This window comes from Carettochelys insculpta, chromosome 13 (assembly GCF_033958435.1).
Source record: "Carettochelys insculpta isolate YL-2023 chromosome 13, ASM3395843v1, whole genome shotgun sequence".
Lineage (NCBI taxonomy): Eukaryota > Metazoa > Chordata > Testudines > Carettochelyidae > Carettochelys > Carettochelys insculpta.
Window position 1 is genome coordinate 11753683 of NC_134149.1, and position 22307 is coordinate 11775989.

Sequence of the window (22307 nt, forward strand, 5' to 3'; positions counted from 1 at the left end):
AGTTACAGAGGGAGAGGTGTAGGCTGGATATTAAGAAGAGCTATTTCAGCAGGAGTGTGGTGAAGCACTGGAATGCTTTATCCAGAGAGGTGGTGGAATCTCCATCCCTAGAGGTTGTTGAGTCCCGGCTTGACATAGTCCTGGCTGAGATGATTTAGTTGGTGTTGACTCTGCTGTAGGCAGGGGGCTGGACTCGATGACCTCCTGAGGTTCCTTCCAGACCTAGAGTTCTAGGCGCTGTGAACCCTGTGTGCGATGGCAAACACTACAAGCCAAGGGTTGTAACTGCACTCCTTGTTCCAGTGCAGAGGGACTTCAGCAGCAGCAGGTCGATCTAGATTTGAAACATTTACAAACTTCTCGGGCTGGGGGAGGGGAGAGTGGGGTGCAAGGTTCTGGAGCTATTTCAAAGTCTTAATTTTTCTCTTCAGTTCTGTTTTTAGTCTTAATTTGACTGTCTCTCAAATTAAAACCCCAGGAGTACAACGCTTTGCATGCATAATAATACAGTTGACATTTCATTTTCCTTCTGATTTACATTTCCTTGGCAGCCTGTCGATGCCTACAGAAGATCTTTCAATGGGTATCGCAGGCTTTGGAATCATTCATAAAGCTTGTTTTGCACTCATGCTACAAATATTAATTAATTTTTATCAAATATTAATGTTGTGAAAGACTCAAATTATTTGTCCTAAGGATTTAAATAGATCCCCTATTAAATTGTCATCCCTTTTCCTGAAAGGATCTGACATAACAAATTCAGTTGTTTGTACAGTATTTTAATCATGAAGTTTCTGTTGTGGTTGATTAACAGTAAAATAGCTTAAGGCTTGTTCGTGCACATAAAAATTTCAATGTGATCTGTGCTGTTTTCTGCCAGCTGTAATTTTTGGTTTGTTTTATGCTCTAGGACCAAAACAAATGGGCCAAATTAATACCTATTGTAACAGCTGACTTCATGATTTATGGCTTTCTCCTTAATCGGCCTGATTCTCCATTGCTTTATTCCTCGTAAAGTCATCTTCCACTGATGGAGAAGTCTGTTAGAATGATAATTCTGCATCCAGTTTGCTCAATTGTCAATGAGTAAACATTATTACAATTAGTGCTGGCCTCAAAACTGACATTCTTGAATGAAAATTATTGACGTTTTCTTCCCCTCCCCCACAGATTTCATAAATAAATAACGCAAAAATTTTTGAAGTTTTGTTTCACTTTCTCTCTGAAGGAGAGAGAACGGATATGTGGAGTGGGAGAAAAAGAAAAAGGATGAAAAATGTGAGATGGTTTTTGGTCACTTTCCATTTTTGTCTAAATATAAAACTTCTTGAAGGTTTTTGTGAACGTTTTAGGCTTTTTGCAGGGTGGGTAGGTTTCTCGGGGAGAAAGGGAAGAGGCCATCTTCCTTCTTCAGACATGGAAGACAGAGGAAGGGAAACGTCAACCAGATTTTATAGCAGGGTAGTGGATAATCAGGCTTTATATTTGTCATTTAAACTTGGCCACAAGTTTAGCTCTGTGTCTGAATTCACACTGGGTACAGCCCTGTTCAGTAGGAAGCAGATACCAGCACATGACTACTCTTCTAAATAGAAATACACGTCAATCAGCAGCAGTAACAGAGGATCACTGTTAAAACTGAGCTCAGACACTACTTCAGAGTCCTGATAGATGGCAAATAGTGGCAGCGCACTAATGCAATGAATTACTGCTCAGGGAATTCTGCGTCCTGGTGCAGTGAAGAATTTTGCACAGAAATTAATGTTTTGTGCATGGAATTCCTCCTCTCCCCTGAAATGGGCTGCAGATAGCAAGGGGCCGACAGACTTGCTGGGCCCTTGGGCAAGGTGGCGGGTGTTGGCTCTGCGTTCCTGGAAGGCATGGGGCCTCGGGTGGAAGTGACAGGGCTGGGACAGCAAGTCCTCAGTGCTGCTCGGAGCATGCCATGCTGTGCCCTGGCCTCCATAGGCAGCCTTCAGAGCCACCCAGAGCTCCGGCAGTGATGGAAAGGATGCAGGCCCCAGGTGACCCTTTTGAATTGCCCCCTTTGGCCCTCCTGCTTCAGCTGGCCTGGCAATGGAGCTGCTGGACACCAGTAGGGGTTGCCGGACCTGGCAGAGCCCTGTTTGCAAACAGAAATCACTGCCAGAGGAGAGGAAAGGAACTGGAGGGTTCTCAGATGCTGCAGTTCCTCATACACCCTGAAAGGAGGAGGTAGTATCCTGGAAACTCCACATAAGCCCAGGACTGCGCATCAGGTTATTTCAGTTTGGATCCTGGGTGTGTGGGCTGGAGGGGTCCCCCCACAGCTAGGCTGTAGGAGAGATGTGGGGGGCAGAACAACAGGAACTGGGTTGTCCTAGTAGTTTCTTTAACTCTCTGCTCCCAGGGATTTTTTTGTGTGCATGTTTATGTGCATTGCTGCCAATACACTAGTTGATAGGTGTTTTAAAAATTAGCTACCAAAATAATTGAAACAGGTATGATTATACATTAAGCCCTGCATGGATACAAAATTTGTATCTACATCCCTGGATATAAAGTGGATACCTGCAAATTTGCAGGGTTCTAGATACAAAATTTGCATCTGCATCCACATCTGGTAAAGTGAGCTGCAGATATCCACATTGACATCCGCAGACTATAAAGTGGATATTCATGTAGTTATAGGGATCTGATTTACACTGCTATTTTGACAAATGAAATATGCAGAATTTTAATATAGTGTGCATAGAATTTTTAAATTTTAGGCTCACAATTCTACCAGGAGTAAATGAATGCTAACACATGCCAATGAAAGTTATTATATACATGCTTTTTTCATCAATTAAGGCTTTCAAAGCGTTTTACAAACCTGACTAGTCGGTGTGTATGGATTTGCATCCGAGTATATGAAAGTAGAGTTTGACTGTGTGTTACTATATATAGCTAAATGAGCATGATCACTTTATTCATTCATCCATCCCTGAAAGGTCTGGGCTGGAACGTGAGATCTGTTTTAAAGGAGCACAGCAATACTCTTCTGCTATGGTTTTCAGCACTCTGTTCAGCTGAAACCAGAGGGAAGCATAGGTGGGCCACCTAGTGATCTGAATTGGCCAGGGCAAGGAGTTTAGCATCCCTGCTTCCATGAGATATCATGTCTTTTTATGAAGACCTAAGGTCTCCCATGATATTTCCCTCTATAGCTAGCAGTCTCAGGCACAGTATTTGTGTTGAATCCTTTGTCGAATTTGATAACTGAAACTCTCTCATACTGCTGCAGTTCAGCTAGCAAAGGCACTCGGGCTGGAGCTCCAGAGATATAAATTCAACGGCTACCATGAGGGTTTCTTGGGTTAGAAATTTGCTCTTTTCCCAGCCTTGTTCTAAAATGCCCTGAAGGTCGTCAGATCCTGCGTATGTTGCGAAAACTCATCTGCCCCACTCCCCTCACAGGTATTTGAAAATGGCAATGGGAGGGGAGTTAATTTGACTGACTGGCTTATTACCAGTGGCTTGTCTTAAACTGTATGGTTGCACTTGGTGTATTTTGAAATTAAATCGAGGGGTATGAGGCACGTTGGCTGGAGTTGCCTCTTAGCACTTTTATTTACCCATCCATCCCTCCAGATTGGGGCCATATGCTGATAGCCAGCTTAGAAACACCCAGTGCTTTTTTGCGGTGGTACGTGCCAGTGCAGAGTATGGGCACCTTCACACCAATGTTCCCCACAGCTAGGGGTCCTGCAGCTGGGGTTGCTGGTGGGGATCCACGCCCCAGCCAGCTCCTAGCTGTGGGATCCTCTTGCCCTCGGCCAAGGTTCCCGCGGCTGGGGCTGCCAGCAGGGCTCAGCTCCCCACTCAGCTCCTAGCCCCGGGGCCAGAGCTCCCTGCACTCTGTGGCAGAATGGGGCCAGGAGCCGGAGCCTGCGCTGTCTGAAGGAGCACAGCCCAGGAACTGGAGGCCCCCACTGACGGTCCCAGCCATGCAACCCCTGGTGGGGTGGGTGTGGGCAGGGAGCTGGCTGAGTACCGGCTCCTCTTTTTTTACAGGGAAAAAAGCACTGGAAATACCTCTTCTTCCACCTTTGTCATTAGACGATCCAACTCCAACAAATGTGTAAGGGGAAAAAAGTTACAGAAACAAGGGATGAGCTTAGAGATCCAGAGAAGTAGCAATATTAACAACTCCCCAGTAGAGGGACTGGCAGAGGTTAAGGCCCAGACATTCTAAAACAAGTGAAAGGAACATGCACTGGTTGGAGTTCAGTCTCAGAATGGAGAATAAAAGAACAAAATTGGCCAAATGAAAGGAAAAAATAGCAGATGTTAATATTTTAAAAAAATCTGAGGCTTGCGTGCAAAAAGGATAATTGTGAGTGAGGGTGAACCAATCTGCATGAAAACAGGAACTTCTAAAGTGATGGATATTTCATCTTTTGAGATTTCAGATCCAGACTGGATGCCTTTCTGGGAGATACGCTTTACCACAACTCAGTCACTGGGCTCAATACAGGAGGCATAACAGGCTGAAATTCTAGGTTCCTACAGGAGGTCAGACAACATGATGTGTGGGTTCCATGAAAATAGAAAATTGCCCAGATGGTTGCTTCCTGTTTGAATCAAGGCTGAACTGGGGCTTTTTGGAAGATTTAAAGGTTGGGTAATATAACTTCCTTCCTTCCTTAAGTGCCATGCCAACTGGTGTAGGCGATGACGGCCCTCCACCCCGTCTATTCTGAGTGCTTTCTAGCATTTTTACAGTGTTTCCGCACCATAACCAGGAAGTAATACTATCCCATAATTTCTCTCGCTGCCTGCCCTGCCCAGTTAACCATCTAATTTCCCCGTTGTTACTAGGTGTTCCAAGTCCTAATTTCTTCATTACATGTCCTATAAATTTTGCTTGTCTTGTCCTTGTTCTCACTAGCAACGATCTCCTACACTATGCTTCAATCAAAACGGACTCATTCGACCTCTTAGCGGTCCATGGAATACACAACTTGCGTATTGCATAATATAACTACATGCCTTCATTTATGCAAGTCTCTAAATTTCCATAAAGCATCCGTGACTGAGTAGAAGCGCCGGTGAACCATGGAAAAACCCCACATCTTTCTGGCTCGATGGGATGTAATATGAGGCACATGGGAAGTCATATAAGCAGACCTGTCATCAGGTCTTTCCTAGTCTGGTAGTGCAGACTGGAAGGCATGGGATTTGGAGAAGCTTTTTAAATTTGGTCTTTCTAGGCAAAATGATGCAATGAACCTTTTGAGTACACCCATTGCAAGTAAGTGGGCTAGATGCTCATCTCTGCTTTTGCAGTTATGCTGAATTATAGTACTTGAGGATCTGGATCTTGTTTGAGTGACAAAATTAAACAGATCTGAACTGAGTCAAAAATCAGAGCAAATGATGAATTTTGTAGTGTAACAGATTTTTTTTTTGTCTCCAGCAGCTCGGCAGAGTAACACACAGGATATAAGATGAAAACTTTAATCAGAACCAAGTGCTTAGTAGAAATAAACAAATTTCCACAGTATACCATGAGAGCTTTTATTCCTCACTAGAAATGTGTCCTCCTTACCGTTGCATTTAGTATTAAATAACAGGCAGGCAGCCAGTCAGTATCCTGATATATTGAAGAGAACAATTAATGATGACAACAGTCATTGTGGAAAAGTGACGCTATATATGACTATCCCAAAAGCCTGGATGGAAATTCAGGCTTTGCATTGAAGACTTTCCGACTATATAGTGTGATCATTGTGGCTGGGTCTACGCTGTATGCTTTTTCCAACAATGCTCTTTTCGACCTGCCAAAGTCGAAATAAGTAAAGTTGAAAAATCACATTCACACAGACACAGAATTGAGACATGGAGGGTTCTCATTTACAGCCTCAGTTTGTAGCCACAACATTGGAAAAGGAGTCTTCACATGAGCCAATTATAGCTGTGCTTTGCTCAAACACACTCATTTTCAATCTTAAAGGGGGTTGGGGTCGACCAAAAGTCATTTGCAGAGCTGGAGTTATTATTTCAAGGGGAAATCCTCTGAGCATGACTCTTTGTGCATGGCCATGTGAGTGCACCACATTAAAAAAATTTTTTTTTTTTTTTTTTGAAAAAAGCCTGCAAGTGTAGACAAGTCTTCAATTGCAGAAGCAGCAGGGTCAGTTAGAAAGGGACCAAACCTGCATTCATTTAATGCAAAAAGCAGCACTCATAGTTCTATCTTAGAGAATGGTCATTAAAGGGAGGAAAAAACTCTGAAGTAGATACCTCAAAGCCTACCCACCACTTACTGACCCCAGGCCTCCCAATGACTTTTGAATTATTCCAACATATCTCCAAGGCCCTTCACTGCAAGAAAGGAAAAATTGAATTAACCTGGAGTATCAGCATTAAACTTTTGTATTTGGAGGGACCTTCACTGTGTCCTTTGAATTCAGATATTTCCACTTCCTTTAACCTTACCCCCCAAGGAGGCCAAGGTCATTTCGAGATCTCCTCTTTACTGTCTGTTCATCAACTCTGGATCATGTTATGCTGCACACTCAAAATTCTGGAACATTTGGCAGGTCATTTACATTTCCCGTTAAACTGCATGAGACTACACTTTAGCCTAACCTAAATCCTGATGTAATAACCTGAGAGAATTGATTTTTTTTTATTGACTTCTTAAATGAGCTGTTAGAGTACCAAATGAGCATTTGTGAGGTATGGACTTAACCTGACTTACATAGACCTTTCGTTTGGCCGGTGTCCTACACCCATGCTATGTGTGTGTGTTATGCAGGTTTGACCTCCCTGGTTGGGTACCTGAGTGGCCCTGAACTCTGGATTTTGCTGGACCAGGGGAAGTCAATGCTCCCCTGCTGGCCTCCAGCCCCCAACTCTTGAGCTCTCTCCTGGCCACCAGCCTGCTCCCAACTGCCAGCCTGGGCACCTTCCAGCCTGGGCAGCCAGATCCCTGGCCCCAGCTGTGGATCCTTGTCCCCAGCCACAGATCACTGGCTGCTGGCTTTCCAGCCTTGGCCGTGGGGTGCTGGCTCCCGTCTCATCTGCTGGCTTCCAGTCACAGCTCCCTAGCCGAGGCCTTGGGCCAACGGCTGCCCAGTCAGGGCTCCAGTCTGACAGACTGTCATTTGGCCCCCATTCCCAGCCACAGAGGCCCTCTGCTCCGACAATATCCAGGGTCCTGCCAGGCCCCAGATGTTGTCAGACCAGAGAGTCCTGGATTTCAGAAGTTCAACCTGTTAACAGTGTCTTGGAAACACTATATTTGTATGTGATAATGGAGTGGATCACAAGCCCTTTAAAGAAGGACAATTCCTGAAACCTCTTTACTCAGAATCATAGTCGTTATCCACATGACTGTTTAGCCCTGTTAAGGATATAGCTACACCATGGAGCCTCTGTAGACATAGCTATGCAGGCAAAACTCCCTAAGGCAGATGAAGCATATACTGGTAGGTTTTTCTGCCAGTCTAGGAACACAACCTTGCTGAACAACATTGTCTGTGCTGTCAGAAGTGCTCTTTGGGGGAAGGTTTGTGGTTACAGTTCTGTCACTGAAAGGGTGTGCGTGGGTTTTCTTACATCTTGACCTATATAGTTATGACGATATAATTTCAGCGTAGACCAGGCCTGAGGTAATGATGCAAGGCTGACACGCAACAGTGAGGCTTTGCAGCGCAAGGCCCAAAATAGCACTACTTTTACTAGCCCAGCGTGTAGCAGCTGACAGTTGTTACTGCCGAGTCTTGGTGCTCTGAGCTAGCTCTAGAACATGAAAGATGGGAGCTAATATAGCTTTCTGCAAGCTATTTGTATGACTCATCCTGAGTTTTAGCGCATTGATACGTTATATCAGTAGAACAGAGGTCAGTAACATACAAGTGAACATTAATCAAATGGCTGGTCAAGACACTGGAGGAGGGAGAATGTGAAAGCTAAGAAAGAGATTGTTGTCCATGTGCTGAACAAAGCTTTTATGACTTCACAGTTTGCTTGGGGGGCACGCATTTGTTTCCATTTTGCAGCTAGCACAAGTTTGGTATGTTAAAAAACATGTGTTTGGTTGTAATAAGCCTCCTTGTGGTCCTCCCCAGTGATGGCTGGTGAAATTATTTGCTGAACCTTCGATTCACCTCTTTCTGTTGGTCCTTTAGTCTTAATTCTAATTTATATTTCTTCCACACGTGTTTCTATTTCTCTGTAAAATCTGAGAGTGGAAACTTGTTGTTGTTTAAAATGCCTTTGATATGACATTTATAGGAGATTGACAAATCAATTACTCCCTTAAACCTTTGGTTTTGTCATTGTGTATTTTGTTGCATTTTTACTAGACTTTTGTGTGTGCCAACAGATTTCTTTAGTAGTTTTGTTTAATGAAACAAACAGATTAATTTAATCTCAAACTAACAAGTTGCCAGTAGTTTATCAGTGTTTTTTTTTCTTTTTTTAACTTCTGTGATAAAAGCTATTGGGTAGGAGGCTTCAGGGTTAGTTGCCACATTTGTCTGCAGAAGGAACAGAACTATTGGTAGATAACACTGCCTTTACTCTCAAGCTGCAGATAATATGCATATGAATATGACTAAGTGTATGCATCCAACAACAAAGAATGTAGGACATATTTAGAGGATAAAGGACTCTATCCATTGCCACCCCTAAATCTTTGCAGAGTCACTGCTTCCTTGGATAATCAGCTAATGTGAGCTCCGAGTTGATGCTTTGGTCAAAAGAGCTAATGTGATCCTGGAACTTATAGGTGACTCATGGTGGCATTTGGGATGTGCACTGCCCTCCCCCACCCAACCCCATCCTGTGGCCATTCCAAAATTTTAATTGCTAAATGGCTTGTCCCCACATGCTACTTCCTTGTCCACCTTCAGTACGTCCACCTTTCCCCCCCACACCCCCCCAGGCACTGGTCGAGATTGCTGGGACCCATAAACAGGAATCTTGACAAGGGATGGAGAGGTTATTTTACCTCTATAATTACACTGGTGCAACTTCTATGGGAATACTGTATCTTAGGAAGATGTTGATAAATCGGAGGGAGTTCAGAAAACAGTCACCAAAAATTAGATTAGAAAGCATGCCTTACAGCAATAAACCCAAGGAGCTCAGTCTATTGAGCTTAACAAAGAGATGACTTGATTACAGTCTGGAACTACACTGGGGACAACTATCTAATAATGGTAACTTCTGTCTAGCAGGGAAAGATACAACATGGTCCAAAACCTGGAAGTTCTAGCTAAATAAATTGAAATTCAAAATGAGCCATAAATTTAAGAGTGAAAGTTGTTAACCATTGGGACAATTTACCAAGGATCATGGTGGATTTTCTACCAGTTACCATTTTTAAATCAAGGTTGGGGTGTTTTTCTAAAAGATTTGCCCTAGGGATTATTTTGGGGAAGTTCTGTGGCCTGTCAGGAGATCAGAGTAGATGCAGGGTCAGCAACCTTTCCAAGGCAGAGTGCTGAAATTTGACCTGTTGACCTCTATGTATGGTCTGAGTTCCGGTGATTATTTCTAAAATTACTAATAGTCCTGCTTACAGCAGCTTCATTAATAAATATAGATGCGGAGCTTTACCATTTAGGTAGTGGTTGGTAGCATTAGTTGGTCTTTTGTTACTCCACAGGCAGCTTGGCTTTGAGCAGGCTCCCAGCTGCATGGGTGAGGTGGGGTGGACCTGAGCTTGTGCTGATGGAAAATCAACTTGCGTGCCACTCTTGGCACACATGCTGGGGGTTGCTTACCCCTGCACTAGATAATCACAACAGTCCCTTCTGGCATTGGCATCTAAGAAACATTGGTGTCTTTTTTTTTTTTTTTTAAATCCTCAATTTAACATAATTTAACGATATTTCAGCTTCCTCAATGAAGGAATGTGGTGAGGCTGTACGTGCCGAAGCAGAGCCTTGTAAGGAGAAAACAGGACAAGGTTATTACTTGCCTTTCATCTGACTTGTTCAGGTGTATCAAAGAGTGCCAGTTTAGAGGGTGTCAATTTCTTCTAAGTGGGGGAAGTGTGAAGGTTTTTGCCTTCCAGTGTTTATTTCAGGGGTTCCTAAGATGCAAGCGGAGGGCAAAAGGTGGACGCACAATTAGTGCCTCTGTAATTACAAGGAAAGGAGAGAGCTGAGCAAGTAGAACTCAAGTGTTAAATGTTTTCTATCAATTCAAGGTGAACAGTGAAAATACAGTGCCTGTTTGTATTTTGATGGCCATTTATTCTCCAGGATGAAAATTATGCACATGTGCATGGAAGTTGGGTACAGCTGTAGGAATGCTGGCAGATTGCCAAAGAAGACTTTCAAATGTTGGGCCCCTGGATCCAATCTGCAACGAGCAGAACATGCAGCTTTTAAAGAGCTAAAGTATGGCTGTATTACACCATCCCCACATTAAACCCAATTTTAATAGCTGTTTGGATTTCTGGTGACATGTAATAACTTCAGTTTGTATTGGATTACCATCAAAACCATGTATTACTGGTGTGCCTAGTATAGCCGAAAACTTGCGTGTCCATGGCCATTATGTTCGCTATGTGTATATGTCAGCGGCAGGCAACCTAGGCGAGTGAGTGGGCTGCATGAGTGGCCCTCCTTCATCTCAGTGGGCTACAAGATTGTCATAACCAATTCAGTCTCCTGGGAGAGGGTCGTTTTGCTCGCTGTGCTGGTGTTACATACCGAGAATTTGCCAGGTGTGCCGACTGAACCGTAGCAGCGCTTTGGTTGGATGTGGAGGGAGCGCACGGCTCTCACAGTCAATGTTGTGTACAGTCAGCACGCGCCTCCCTTCACGTGCCCTCGCTTTATGTGCGTGGCACTTTAGTAATGCTGGTAGGAACAACGCTATGGAGATGGAAAGCAGCTGAATCTGGCAACCCTGCACGTGGGCTTTGGTAAACAAAATGTCTCGTGGGCCAAACATAGACCCCAATAGGCTGCATGTGGTGCTTGGGCTGCAGGTTGCCTGCGACTGATATAACAAGAAGTCCTGTGGCACCTTATAGACTAACAGATATTTTGGAGCATAGCTTTCGTGGGCAAAGACCTGCTTCGTCAGATGCATGAGACGTGAAAGGTTATGCTCCAAAATATCTGTTAGTCTATAAGGTGCCACAGGACTTCTTGTGGTTTTTGAAGATACAGACTAACACACCTGCCTCTCTGATACTTGTGACTGATACACTGGCTCTCTCTTACAAGACATCAGAATACACCCCAGGCTAATTTACAACTCGTATGGGTGATTTAGGAGAAGTTCTTGCGAAGAAGGTATAAATGTATTTGCTGGCAGGATTCCTAAGTGCCTAAGGGGGTGGGGGGATTTAAAAGGATTCTGTAGTAGTAACTGAGTGATTAGCTCTAGGCTACCTTTAATATTAAATGGAGCCTTATAAATCAGAAGTCTGTTCAGGTTGGCAGCCCCATCCTGCACAACTCTGCTTCCCTTAGCAGCAGTCTCATAGAGCTAGATTCTGATCTCATTTCGGGCCTGCTAATCGGGGGGGGCGGGGGAGTAGTTGCCCCAGGGCCTGGAGTTTCAAAGAGGTCAGGAGCTCAGGCTGCTGCTACTGTGGTAGCCATGGAGGCTGGAGCTCTGGGCTCCTTAGGGGAGCGGCAGCGCTGTGGTCTGGGTGGTGCTGGGGGTTGACTGTCCTTGTCACCAACCCTTCTTGCTCTTGGTCCTGCCCCTTCCCGGGCCCGGAGCCGGGTCGCCTCTCCCATCCTGCACTGGGGACCACGGTGGTCCCATCCTGCACTGGGGACCACTGCTGTATCACTTACTATAGGGTAAGGAAGCAATTGACACCTGGCCCATTGACCTCAGTGTGTGGCTGACTTCAGAAACAGTGCCTTTGATGTTAGTCTGCTCGTGTGCGTGAGGACTCTTCACGTGGGTCAGGATTTTCAGGATGAGGCCCCATCCTGCTAGCACCCTGTCTGCTTGTACGTGGAGTTCTTATTTGTGCCAGGTATCCGGTGGGACTCAATAGGACTGCTTGCACAAGTGCTGGAGGGCTCTATCAGAAACATTTTACCTCAGCTGGTGTAAACGGAGGTAGCCATATTGATGCCAATAGAGCTACGGCCATTTCCACCAGTGAGTTTCTGTCTTTTGAATTACGCTCACTTGAGTGCGCCTTTTAAAATTAGGTTGGAAGGCTGAACTTGACTGGGACTCAGTAAGGGGCACAGGACGGACCTCATAACAAAATCCAGATGTGCAAAACCTTTGGGAAAAATAAGGAATTTAATCATCAGGGATGTGTGCGGGGCAGGATGAGGAGGTGTTCCACATAATCGAACTGGCACCAAAAAAATTGGGTTTAATTCATGGGTTTTTTTGGCAAATCCGTGTGAACACACGTTTCAGAAGCAGAGTGTCTTTGGCAACAGTCCATCAGGAATTATACTGAGGCAAAATCAAAATAAGGGCTTGACTGCACGGTGACATAGTGCATTCTACAGGGCTGAGATTTCTAATGTGCATTAACGTGTTGCACATTAATTGGTCCAGGTAGACACTGTTGGTATGCACATAAGTTTCTCCAGTGGATTTTAACCCGATACTGTTTCAAACAGCACTGTTAAAGTGCACCAAGAAGGTCTGCAGGGACCAATTAATGGGCAGCACATTAGTGTGCTTTAGAAATCTCGCCCCCACAGAGCGCCTGAGAGTCTGAAGATGCACTTAACTTGAAATAAGGGTCCATGTACAGCCTGTTCACTTGTTGGTGCCTGTTTGTACAGTAAACTCTTTCACATCCGGCATTCTATCAGCCGGAACTCTCAAATAACCGGCATTTTAACCATAAGTAAATTTTAGTTGTGTTTTCCATGAAGTACAGTATTGGGAAAGTAAATAGAAATAAATACAGTGAATACAGTGTAAGTTTACAGCGTACAATACAGAAAACCCTTGAGTACATGGCGTCGGCTCCTTCAGGCTGTGTGGTGGCACCTCCGGCTGCGTGCGGTGAAGAGCCTCCAGCCGCACAGCCAGGTACCTCCAGCTGTGCACAGTGAGCCATCCTGCAGCTCCTACATCGGCGGCGGGTTTTATATGTTTTTGTGGTGACAGGCTGGGGCCGGGGGAGCCTGGCACAGGTGGGAGGGAATAGCGGACAACGTTCCTCCCATTAGTCTGTTTATAGCAGGGCTATTGCTGGTAAATAAAGTACTCTGCATGCATTTTGGTGTATTTCTTAATAGCTAATCCTGCTTTTCTTTAGTCTTATGCATTGCTAGGTAGACCTCTCCATTATGCAGAATATATGTATATCCGGCAACCTCCTGGTCCCAGGGCTGCTGGATATGAAAGGGTTCACTATGTGGAGAAAAACCCCATGCTGTCAGTTCATTGGGAGGAACGAAGTCCGTTCCTTTTGATGGAAGAAATATTAATGACTTAAAATATCAGCAAAACTTTCAGAGTATGGTCTAAAGATAGGTTCTTAAATTTATGCCTGAAGCCTAATTGCCCTGATTTTTTTGTTTACTGTTTTTCCCCCAAGGTGCTCACTATGTGCAGCTCCTGCTGACTTCAGTTTGTGGATGCTCAGCACTTATGAAAACCAGGCCCCGTTTTATAAATAGTTTAACTGTAGCCCCCAGGTCTAAAACTTTTGCATATATCGACTAAACTCTACAAGATTAGTCTGATTCCTAAGTCTGTGTAACGCTGCTGGAGTTTCTAGAGCTCTGCCTTTGATATTTTGTAAATTTCAAGACTTTTTTGCTGCTGACTGCCATGGAAAAGGACTTCAAGTTCACACCCTCCACAAAGTCAATGAGAAATAGCTTCCCACTAAAAATAAATCCAGGGCTTGTTTTTCTGAAACAGCGCTTGGGTTAAAATTCCTGACCTTGGTTTCAGGATTGACATCAGTCCTCTTGGCACCGGGTTTTTTGTCAGGCATGAGAGCAAAGATTTTGGCGAGCCAGAACAAGCAGGAGGGAGGCTGGTTTAAGATGAGGGAGTGTGTCTCAGTACTAATGGGATGCCTTTATTATTTTAAATCGGGTTTTTAATAAAGCCATCTCCTCCTCCTCCCCAGCCAGACGCTCATAGCGACGCATAAAGAAAACGCTGTCAGAGTAACAAACATTCTTGTGTATTCCAATATACAGCATGATCAGATAACTCACCCCTTCCCCACCTCCATTTTGTGAGCAAATATCAGCCAGACTCAGCCTGGCACCACCACTCTTTTCCAGGGGCTGCAAAATGGTTCGGTGCTTGATTCAAGGCTCCCTGATGTCAATAAAAGTCTTTCTGCTGAATTTTGTTTGGTTTAAGGGTCAAGTCTGCTGTCTCAGATAGGGGATATCTAGATTAAGGGTTATTCCAACTGCTGCAGCAGTTTGTCTAGATTAGACTATACTAGCCCAGCCATGAATTCTTTGCCAGGATTACTGCAGGTGTGACTTTTCTCTCCCTTGCTTCTAATGTCTCTGTTACTTGTATATACACTTCAGTGATGCTAAAGTCATTAAACAGGATGCGACAAACCCATTGCACAGCGGAGCTGATTCTTTGGAATGCCAAGCAATCCCATGGTTTTATTGTGATCTTTCTTCCTCCTCCTGTCAGCTTCCTCTTGCCATGTTACATGTAAATATTTCAAGTTCTTCAGGTCCTGTCCCATAGGTCTGTAAAGTTCACACAGTTCTGTTTTAGTATATCTATGTTCTGTACCAGTGTTTCTCAACCTTTTTTATTCCAAAAAAAAAAAAAATTAAAAAGTATACTCACGCTTCTCTTGTGTCCTCCAACGATTCCCAACCTTTTTGAGATGGTGACCCATTTTGACAATTCAGTAAGACCTTGTGACCCAAGGCAATTCAAAACCGGGGGCATGGCAGGGAGAGATTCTCCCTAGGAATAATTTTTTCAGGGCGTGTGGGTGGTGCTGTGCATGGGGTAGGGAGGGTGGGTAGCACTATCTGCAGAGTCATGGTGTTTGGAGGTAGCGCTTAAATCCCTCTCAACTCCAAACTGCCCTCCCAAAGCTTAAACCTCTCACGGCCCCAGACTGCACCCTGCTGCACTGCCGCTACAGCTGTACAAGGACTTGGATCCAGAGAAGGAGTCAGGTGGCAGCATCTGGAGCCACAAATGGCTCCTTAAAGAGCCACGTGAAGCTCAGAGCCACCCAGATGGTGACCCTTAGCAAATGTAATGGTGACCCATGTTTGGGTCAGGGACCCATAGGTTGGAAATCACTGCCCTAAAGGTATGCATACTACTGGCTCAGAAGCATGACCCTATGGTAATCTGAGGTTTTGAAACAAGTGCCATTCAGCCTTTCTAGACTGCTGTAGCCCTTTCAGAAGTCAAGTTTGTTTTGCACACTACCAAGTTACATCTCACTTAAAAACTACTTACTTGCAAAAATATCACAGAAGACCACTACGGAAAACTTGCTGATTTTCTACCATCTTATCAAATAAATAAACGGGAATAGAAATATCATACTTATTTCAGCGTAAGGTATATGAAGCAGTAGAAACAAGCCATTGGCTGAGTGAACTTTTAGATGTACTGACTTTAGTAGTGTTTTCCTCAAAGCCTGTTGTAAAACTAGGCAAGTATCTAGATGAATTGATGTACCCTCAAAAGTATGTGTGCCCCTGGTTGAGAAACACTGTTCTGTGCAATAATGTACTGTCTGGGTGATAAGCAAAAATTACTAATGGATGGGAGGGGGTTTTATGTTTTTATGGTAGATTTGTTCATGACCTTTTCTTGAGGGTGCGGGAAAGTGCAGAAACAGTAAAAGTGGGAACTTCTCTTGTAGGAAGGAGATAAACTAGAGCCCACCTACGCCCATCCCTCCCTTCCAGCACCTTCTTGAAAAATGCAGAAGATTCCCCCCCACATTTCTGTCTGCCGACTCAGTAAAACACCACTGCACCAGTGGACAGATGAAAAGCAATCTTTGCAACCACCCCAGGTTAAAAAATGAAAGTTTGCCTTTCATGGTAAACTGAGGATGACAAGAGAAATTCCCCAATGCAGGGGCAGGGTGAAAGTAGATAGAAACATGGAGGTAGCTTTTGCCTAGTGCACTGTCTCTAGCTGACTCCACAGTCTGGATAGCTAGGATGAATATTAGGAAAAACTGTTTCACCAGGAGGGTGTTGAAGCACTGGAATGGGTTACCTGGAGAGGGGGTGACAAAATTCTGGCTGGGATGATTTAGTTGGGGTTGATCTTACTTTGAGCAGGTGGCTGAACTCAATGACCTCCTGAGGTCTCTTTCAGCCCTAGGATTCTATGGTTCTGTGATTCCATATCTGAGCTGCTCTTTGATTGGACTAAAGGGCATTATCAGCTCCTCTTTGTGGCTGGCCCTGTGGGCATCTCTATGATTGCTCCTCTGTAGAACTCTGGCAGCAGGGATGTGCTCATTTCATTCATACCAGCAAAGACAGGAGCACCAGCATTGAGGAGTCATTGTTGATTCCCAAGATTTGCAATACTGGGAGGCTATTACCTTTGATAGCTCAGCCCTCTGAACCTAATGGATGCTCATTTGGAAAGTCATAGCATTTCCTAGCCCCTCTGCCGCATTTTTCCCCTGCAGGTCTATCCAGGCTGCCAAGTGCAGGCTATTGTGGGAAACAAGCCAAGCACCAGCCTACCCAGTGGAATACCTGGCAAACATGCTTGTCTGAGATGTAATGTTCACGGATGCCATGAGCTCAGTCTCTTGCTAGTTATGTGAAGTAGCCATAAACTGGCCTTTTGATTATCAAGCCAGGTGGGCATAGTTTGCACATTTCAAAATGTATCAGATTTGGCAAAATTAGCCTGGGTTGCAATGTGAACTGATATGGGATCTTGACCATCTTTTCTCTGTTTTTCTTCTTCTTCCTTCTCCTCCTCTTCATCCTGTTTCTCATGTTGTATTTACACTGCACTTTGCATTGTTAGCAGAAAAGCAAGGCCTTGCCCCCAAAGTTCACTGTCTACTGATGATACCACATGGGAAATGGTTCAGATCCAAGACAGCATGGGAGGAGAGAGCCACATGGGCAGACATGGTAGGAGAAGTGGGTTTTAAGGAAGAATTTAAAAGAGGGAACGTAAAGGACAGAAGAACTCCTGTAATTTCCCAGTTATCTTTTGGTTTAATACATTTTCACTGTTTCTAGTCTCTGAACCTTTTAAGTGAAAAATCACTTTTCAATGAATACAAATATTGTCGTCTTGGATTTATTTAATAAAATCTATAACAAAAAAGAAATTCTACTTTTCTCAAACGTTGGATTTTTTTTAGCAATTTTTAGTGAGAATCTTTAAATGTTTAGTGGGAAACTTGAAAATTAAAAAATTTTGAAAAGTTGCTTGTAACATGTTTGGCATTTTGATGGACTCTGCTCCTTTTCTATCATCCCTGGATTATTTCTTCCCTTTATTGCTTCTACACCTTTATTTCTTGAACTTCTGGCACATGATAGTGTGAATCCCACCTCTTCCTCCTCCTCCTCCCCTCAATGTTACATCTTATCCTCTTGCCTCATGCTGCACTCAGGTGGTACCTGATCACATTCTTGACTGAGAACTGCCTTGTGCTCTGCCCAGTCTGGCCTTGTAGAGTTTTTTCTCTTTTGAAAGGAACAAGATGACTGGTGCTGGAATATAAGAAATTGTCTACACGTGAAAGGTAATTCAGATTTAAAGCGGAATAACTATTCCAGAAAAAGACCACAAGTAGACCAAATCCAAAGGGGTTTGTCTCCCGAAGCAGCTCTGCTTTTGGAGTTCTCGTCCCTATCTTCAGGCCTGCCAACCTCTCCTGAGCTGCTTTTTCATTTCTAACATTTTCTAGAAGTCAGTGTATTTCCTTAATGTTGAAAGCGTTTGTGGGCAAGGCAATAGCAAACTCTTGTCCGATTGGACAGGTGTTGAGAGTAGCTTTCCCTCCTTGCTGCCGTAGGGTGGTCGCTCTATGGAATGTTCTGGGGAATAGGTTATACAGCTCTTGTATGGGGGCAGAGACTGTAAGAAAAAGACCTCATAGCAACCATAGTATTTCCAGAGGAAAGAGAGGTAACCTTTCTGTCAGTTGTACCTCAGGAGATCTGAGCATTGGCGGATTAGCCTCTGGGCCAATAGGGTCCCTTCCTGAGAGCCCCAGCAAAATGGACTCCCTGCTTCTTGACCTGCCTGGCACTCCTGCTGGGGATTGGGTTGGGGATCAGGGGCTTGCCTGTCTCCAACCACCCATCTCCAGCCAGGGAGCAGGGGTGGGGTGAGACAAGGCCCCATGCACTGAAATCATTCCCCAGTTTGGCAGGTGCAGCAGGGTGGGCCCCCATGCCCTGAACCTGCTCCTTGGTAGGAGTGTGTGTGTGGGTGGAGGGGCGGGGGGGCTAGAGGAGGACAGCTGGCAGAAAGAGCTGGCAGGGGCCCCCATTCACTATGTTTCAGGATCCCACCAAAACCCTACTCCACCTGTAGTTCTGAGTTGGCAAACTGTGAAGAGAGCACGCAGGGTTCATCTTAATCCACTTACACCTTATGATATGTAACAGGCCTATGGCACGTAGGTCTCATCCCCCTCTAGAGTCTAGTTCACATGAGCTGGTGCCCTACATTTACTGCTAGCTCAAGCAGGAGAGCTCTTCTCTGAAGGTACCCTGCTGATTTCCCTGTAACTCAGAAAACTGAGCTCTTGTGCTGAGCCAATTATCATACGGAGGTCGCAGAATGAATATAGAATAACATTATTATGTAACGCTCATTAGTCCTCCTTTCAGTGGCAATCCAGCGTGGCTCCACTTACATCAGTGGAGTTATTCTGAGTTTGCACAGGTGTAATGGAGAGATTGGCCTGTCCATTTTAAGTGGCTCTGAGGCCCTTGTGCTGTACACACAAATATGAATATTTTTGTGAGACTATTAACGAGGAAATTCTCAGGATCAGAAGTGTGGCGTTCTCACTATTGAGTGTAAAAAGAGAAGTTCATTGATCTTTGACTGCTACTGTTTTTGTCCACAGCTGCTCTGTTGAAGACACCCAGTGTGTGCATGCAAGGCTAACTAAATTGTCTCTTTTACAACCCTAATTAATTTTCCAGTGCGAACTTTCTCAAAGCTAATCTGCTACCCCTCAAACCTTGGGTCCCATGTGCTCTTTGTTTACTAGGGCCGGGCAGAGTTTATTTCCGGCTCTGGGCCTGTAGGTGCACTCCAGATGCAGACTGCATGTCTGACACCACCTTCGTTACCTCCTAGTAGTGGTGACCCTGCAGTACAAGTGCCAGCTCCGTTAGCAAAACAAATACCAGTTCTCCCAAGCCTCTCCAGCAGCCATTGCTCTCTGCCAGAGCTCCACTGATGCTGTGGACCCCTTTTGGGACTGGGTGGCAGTGAAAGCAACAGACACACAGACTGCAATGGAATTTGTGAACACACACTTGATTCCTAGTAAAGGGCTATACAGAATCACAAAAAACAAAACTCGCCTGCGAATCCCGGTCTGTTCCCTCACTAATGCATGAGCTCTTTGGCATGTGATCAGGGTCGTTTCCAAGTGTTACCACCCCTTTTATTAGGTAACCATCCCATCTGCGTCAAGTTTCTCACCAAGTGATCTGTTGCTTGGTTAAAAGCTCACCCTGGGGAAAGCTGTCTTTCTGGGAAGTAGATAAGCTTAGGGTCTTAAGCAACTTCTATTTGAATGGAAGATCATCCAGGTAAATGACCCTTATGCTCTTTTCTTTGTTAGCCTTCTGCTAGCTGCAGAACCCCCTGACACCATCTGAGGTACAGTAGACCCCCGACTTTGCACAGGGGTTGCGTTCTTGCACAACCTCATGTAAGCAAATTTTGCACACCTTGGGAGAGCCAGGACACTGACCAGCGCACCAGTGCTGGTCAGCTCCTGTCTCCAGTGAGCGGTGGGCAGGCTGCTGGCTGCTCACAGGGGACAGGAAACTGACCAGCACTGATGCACTGGTCAGTTTCCCCACTCCTCTCAGGGGCAGCAGTCTGACTTTTGGCTGCTGCCCTTGACAGGAGCAGGGAACCCCGTCAGTGGTGACAGCTGAGAGTCAGGCTCTCAGCTGCTGCCACTGACAGGAGTGGGGAAACCGACCTGGGCAGCAGCCCTGGTCAGTTTCCTGGATCCAGCAAGTGGAGGGGAGCTAGGAATTAGGGAACTGCTTCTGTCAGTGGTGGCAGCCAAGAGCCCACTTCTGGGCTGTCACCACTGACAGGAGCAGGGAGGCTGCTCCTGCTGGGGGGCGAGAGTCACCGAGTCAGGCTGCTGCCCCTGACAAGAGGTTTCTTTGTTCCTGTGGGGTGGCAGCCACTCCTGTGTGTGGCAGCATCTCAGCTGCTGCCACTGACAGGAGCAGGGAAACTGACTAGTGCAGCAAAGCTGGTTAGTTTCCCTGCTCCTCTGAGTGGCATTAACCCGAGATTTGCACAGCTTGAGTGCACGTATCTCAGGGGTCCGCTGTGTTTGGTTTAAAATGGAGATGGTTCAGGGATAGGTTCAGAACCAGTGTACACAGTAAGCTTGCTCAATGGGGCAGCTCCCCAGGAGAGATTCAAATGCCACTGATTGTCGGGGTGCCCAGAGCTGTTAGCATGTGTTTCTATTGATAGTGCACATCCCCTTGTGCGTCAGTTGACATTACAAAACGTATTCCACACCTGGATGGGAAAAAATAGAGGAAATATTGCTCAGAACGGTTTTATAATCAAAATGGCATTCAGAAAACAAACTGGAGTTTGTAGTTTCCCCGTAGATACATATAACCTACATTAACCTGCCACAATCTCTCTTCTCCCTTTTTTGTAGGTAACATCTTTGTCGTCAGTCTGTCTGTAGCGGACCTAGTAGTAGCGGTGTACCCTTATCCTCTCATCTTGAGTGCCATTTTCCATAACGGATGGACGTTGGGAAACATTCACTGCCAGATCAGTGGCTTCCTCATGGGCTTAAGCGTCATTGGATCAATTTTTAACATCACAGTCATAGCCATCAACAGATACTGCTACATCTGCCACAGTCTTTGCTATGATAAACTCTTCAGCCTGAGGAACACCTTCTGCTGTCTCTGCCTGACCTGGATCCTGACTGTGGTGGCAATTGTGCCAAACTTTTTTGTTGGTTCCCTGAAATATGATCCCCGAATTTATTCCTGCACCTTTGCCCAGACTGTAAGTACATCGTACACCGTAACAGTGGTGGTGATTCACTTTATAGTCCCCCTCTCCATAGTGTCATTTTGTTACTTACGGATTTGGATTTTGGTGATTCAAGTCAAGCACCGAGTGAGACAAGACTCCAGGCAGAAGCTGAGAGCAGCTGACGTTCGGAATTTTTTGACCATGTTTGTGGTTTTTGTCCTCTTTGCGGTGTGCTGGGGGCCTTTGAACTTTATTGGTCTTGCCGTTTCCATTAATCCTTCGGCAGTTGCGCCAAAAATCCCAGAGTGGCTCTTTGTCCTGAGCTACTTCATGGCCTATTTCAACAGCTGTCTCAATGCTGTGATATACGGGCTTCTGAATCAGAATTTCCGGAAGGAGTACAGAAGAATACTACTGACTCTATGGACTCCAAGGTTGCTGTTCATCGACATGTCGAACGGACTGAAAAGCAAGCCCTCCCCAGTCGTAACAAACAACAACCACCAAGCTGAAGTACACTTGTGAATCAGAGCTGGGCTATTTATTCTGGGAGACAGTTGGGTACATAGTATGCCAAAGTGTTTTTACAAGCATATTTCAAAGCTAACATCATGGGGCCCAGTCAGTGTTCCCTGTAAGCTGAGTGCTTAGCGGCCTACCAGGAGAAATTCAGGTGCTGCCCAGCTGATTAGCAGAGCGCCTACTGCCAGAAAGAGGTGTTTCTTTGGTGGTGCACATGGTACACATAACAAAATTTATTCTGCCCATGGAGGGAGCACTGTGTCCAGTACTGCCAGCCCTTACTCATTCAAGAGCTAAATCCCTGGTCTTTCCACATATGGCATCAAAGCACCTTGCTGACAAACTTAATCCCAGAGAAGCTGAGGCTTTGAGTAAAGATTTGACTTCATTTGTCCTCTACCATTTTCACCAGGTGCCTAGCTGACTTTGATGCCATTGCCACATGGGTACTAACAATTCATGAGAAGCAAAGCATTCAAAGCCCTTGTAGATGCAGCTGTAGTTGAAACCATCGGAACTGGCAAATTAGCCCTCTGTTTTTAATTTAACTCCATCCTTCTCTAATTAAGTAACACTTAACCAATTTTACAAGATTTGAGCATGACTAACTTTGTATC

At 45.1% G+C, this 22307-nt stretch overlaps 1 protein-coding gene across 1 annotated transcript in view; it reads left to right on the forward strand.

Moving 5' to 3' along the window:
- The window catches only part of GPR50 (G protein-coupled receptor 50), a 68567-nt gene extending 46874 nt beyond the window's left edge, over positions 1-21693 (forward strand). Inside the window, exon 2 of the mRNA XM_075007791.1 lies at positions 20837-21693. Within this exon, the coding sequence (XP_074863892.1) occupies positions 20837-21693 (857 nt within the window). The remainder of the gene's footprint in view (positions 1-20836) is intronic.
- The last annotated feature ends 614 nt before the right edge of the window (positions 21694-22307 follow it).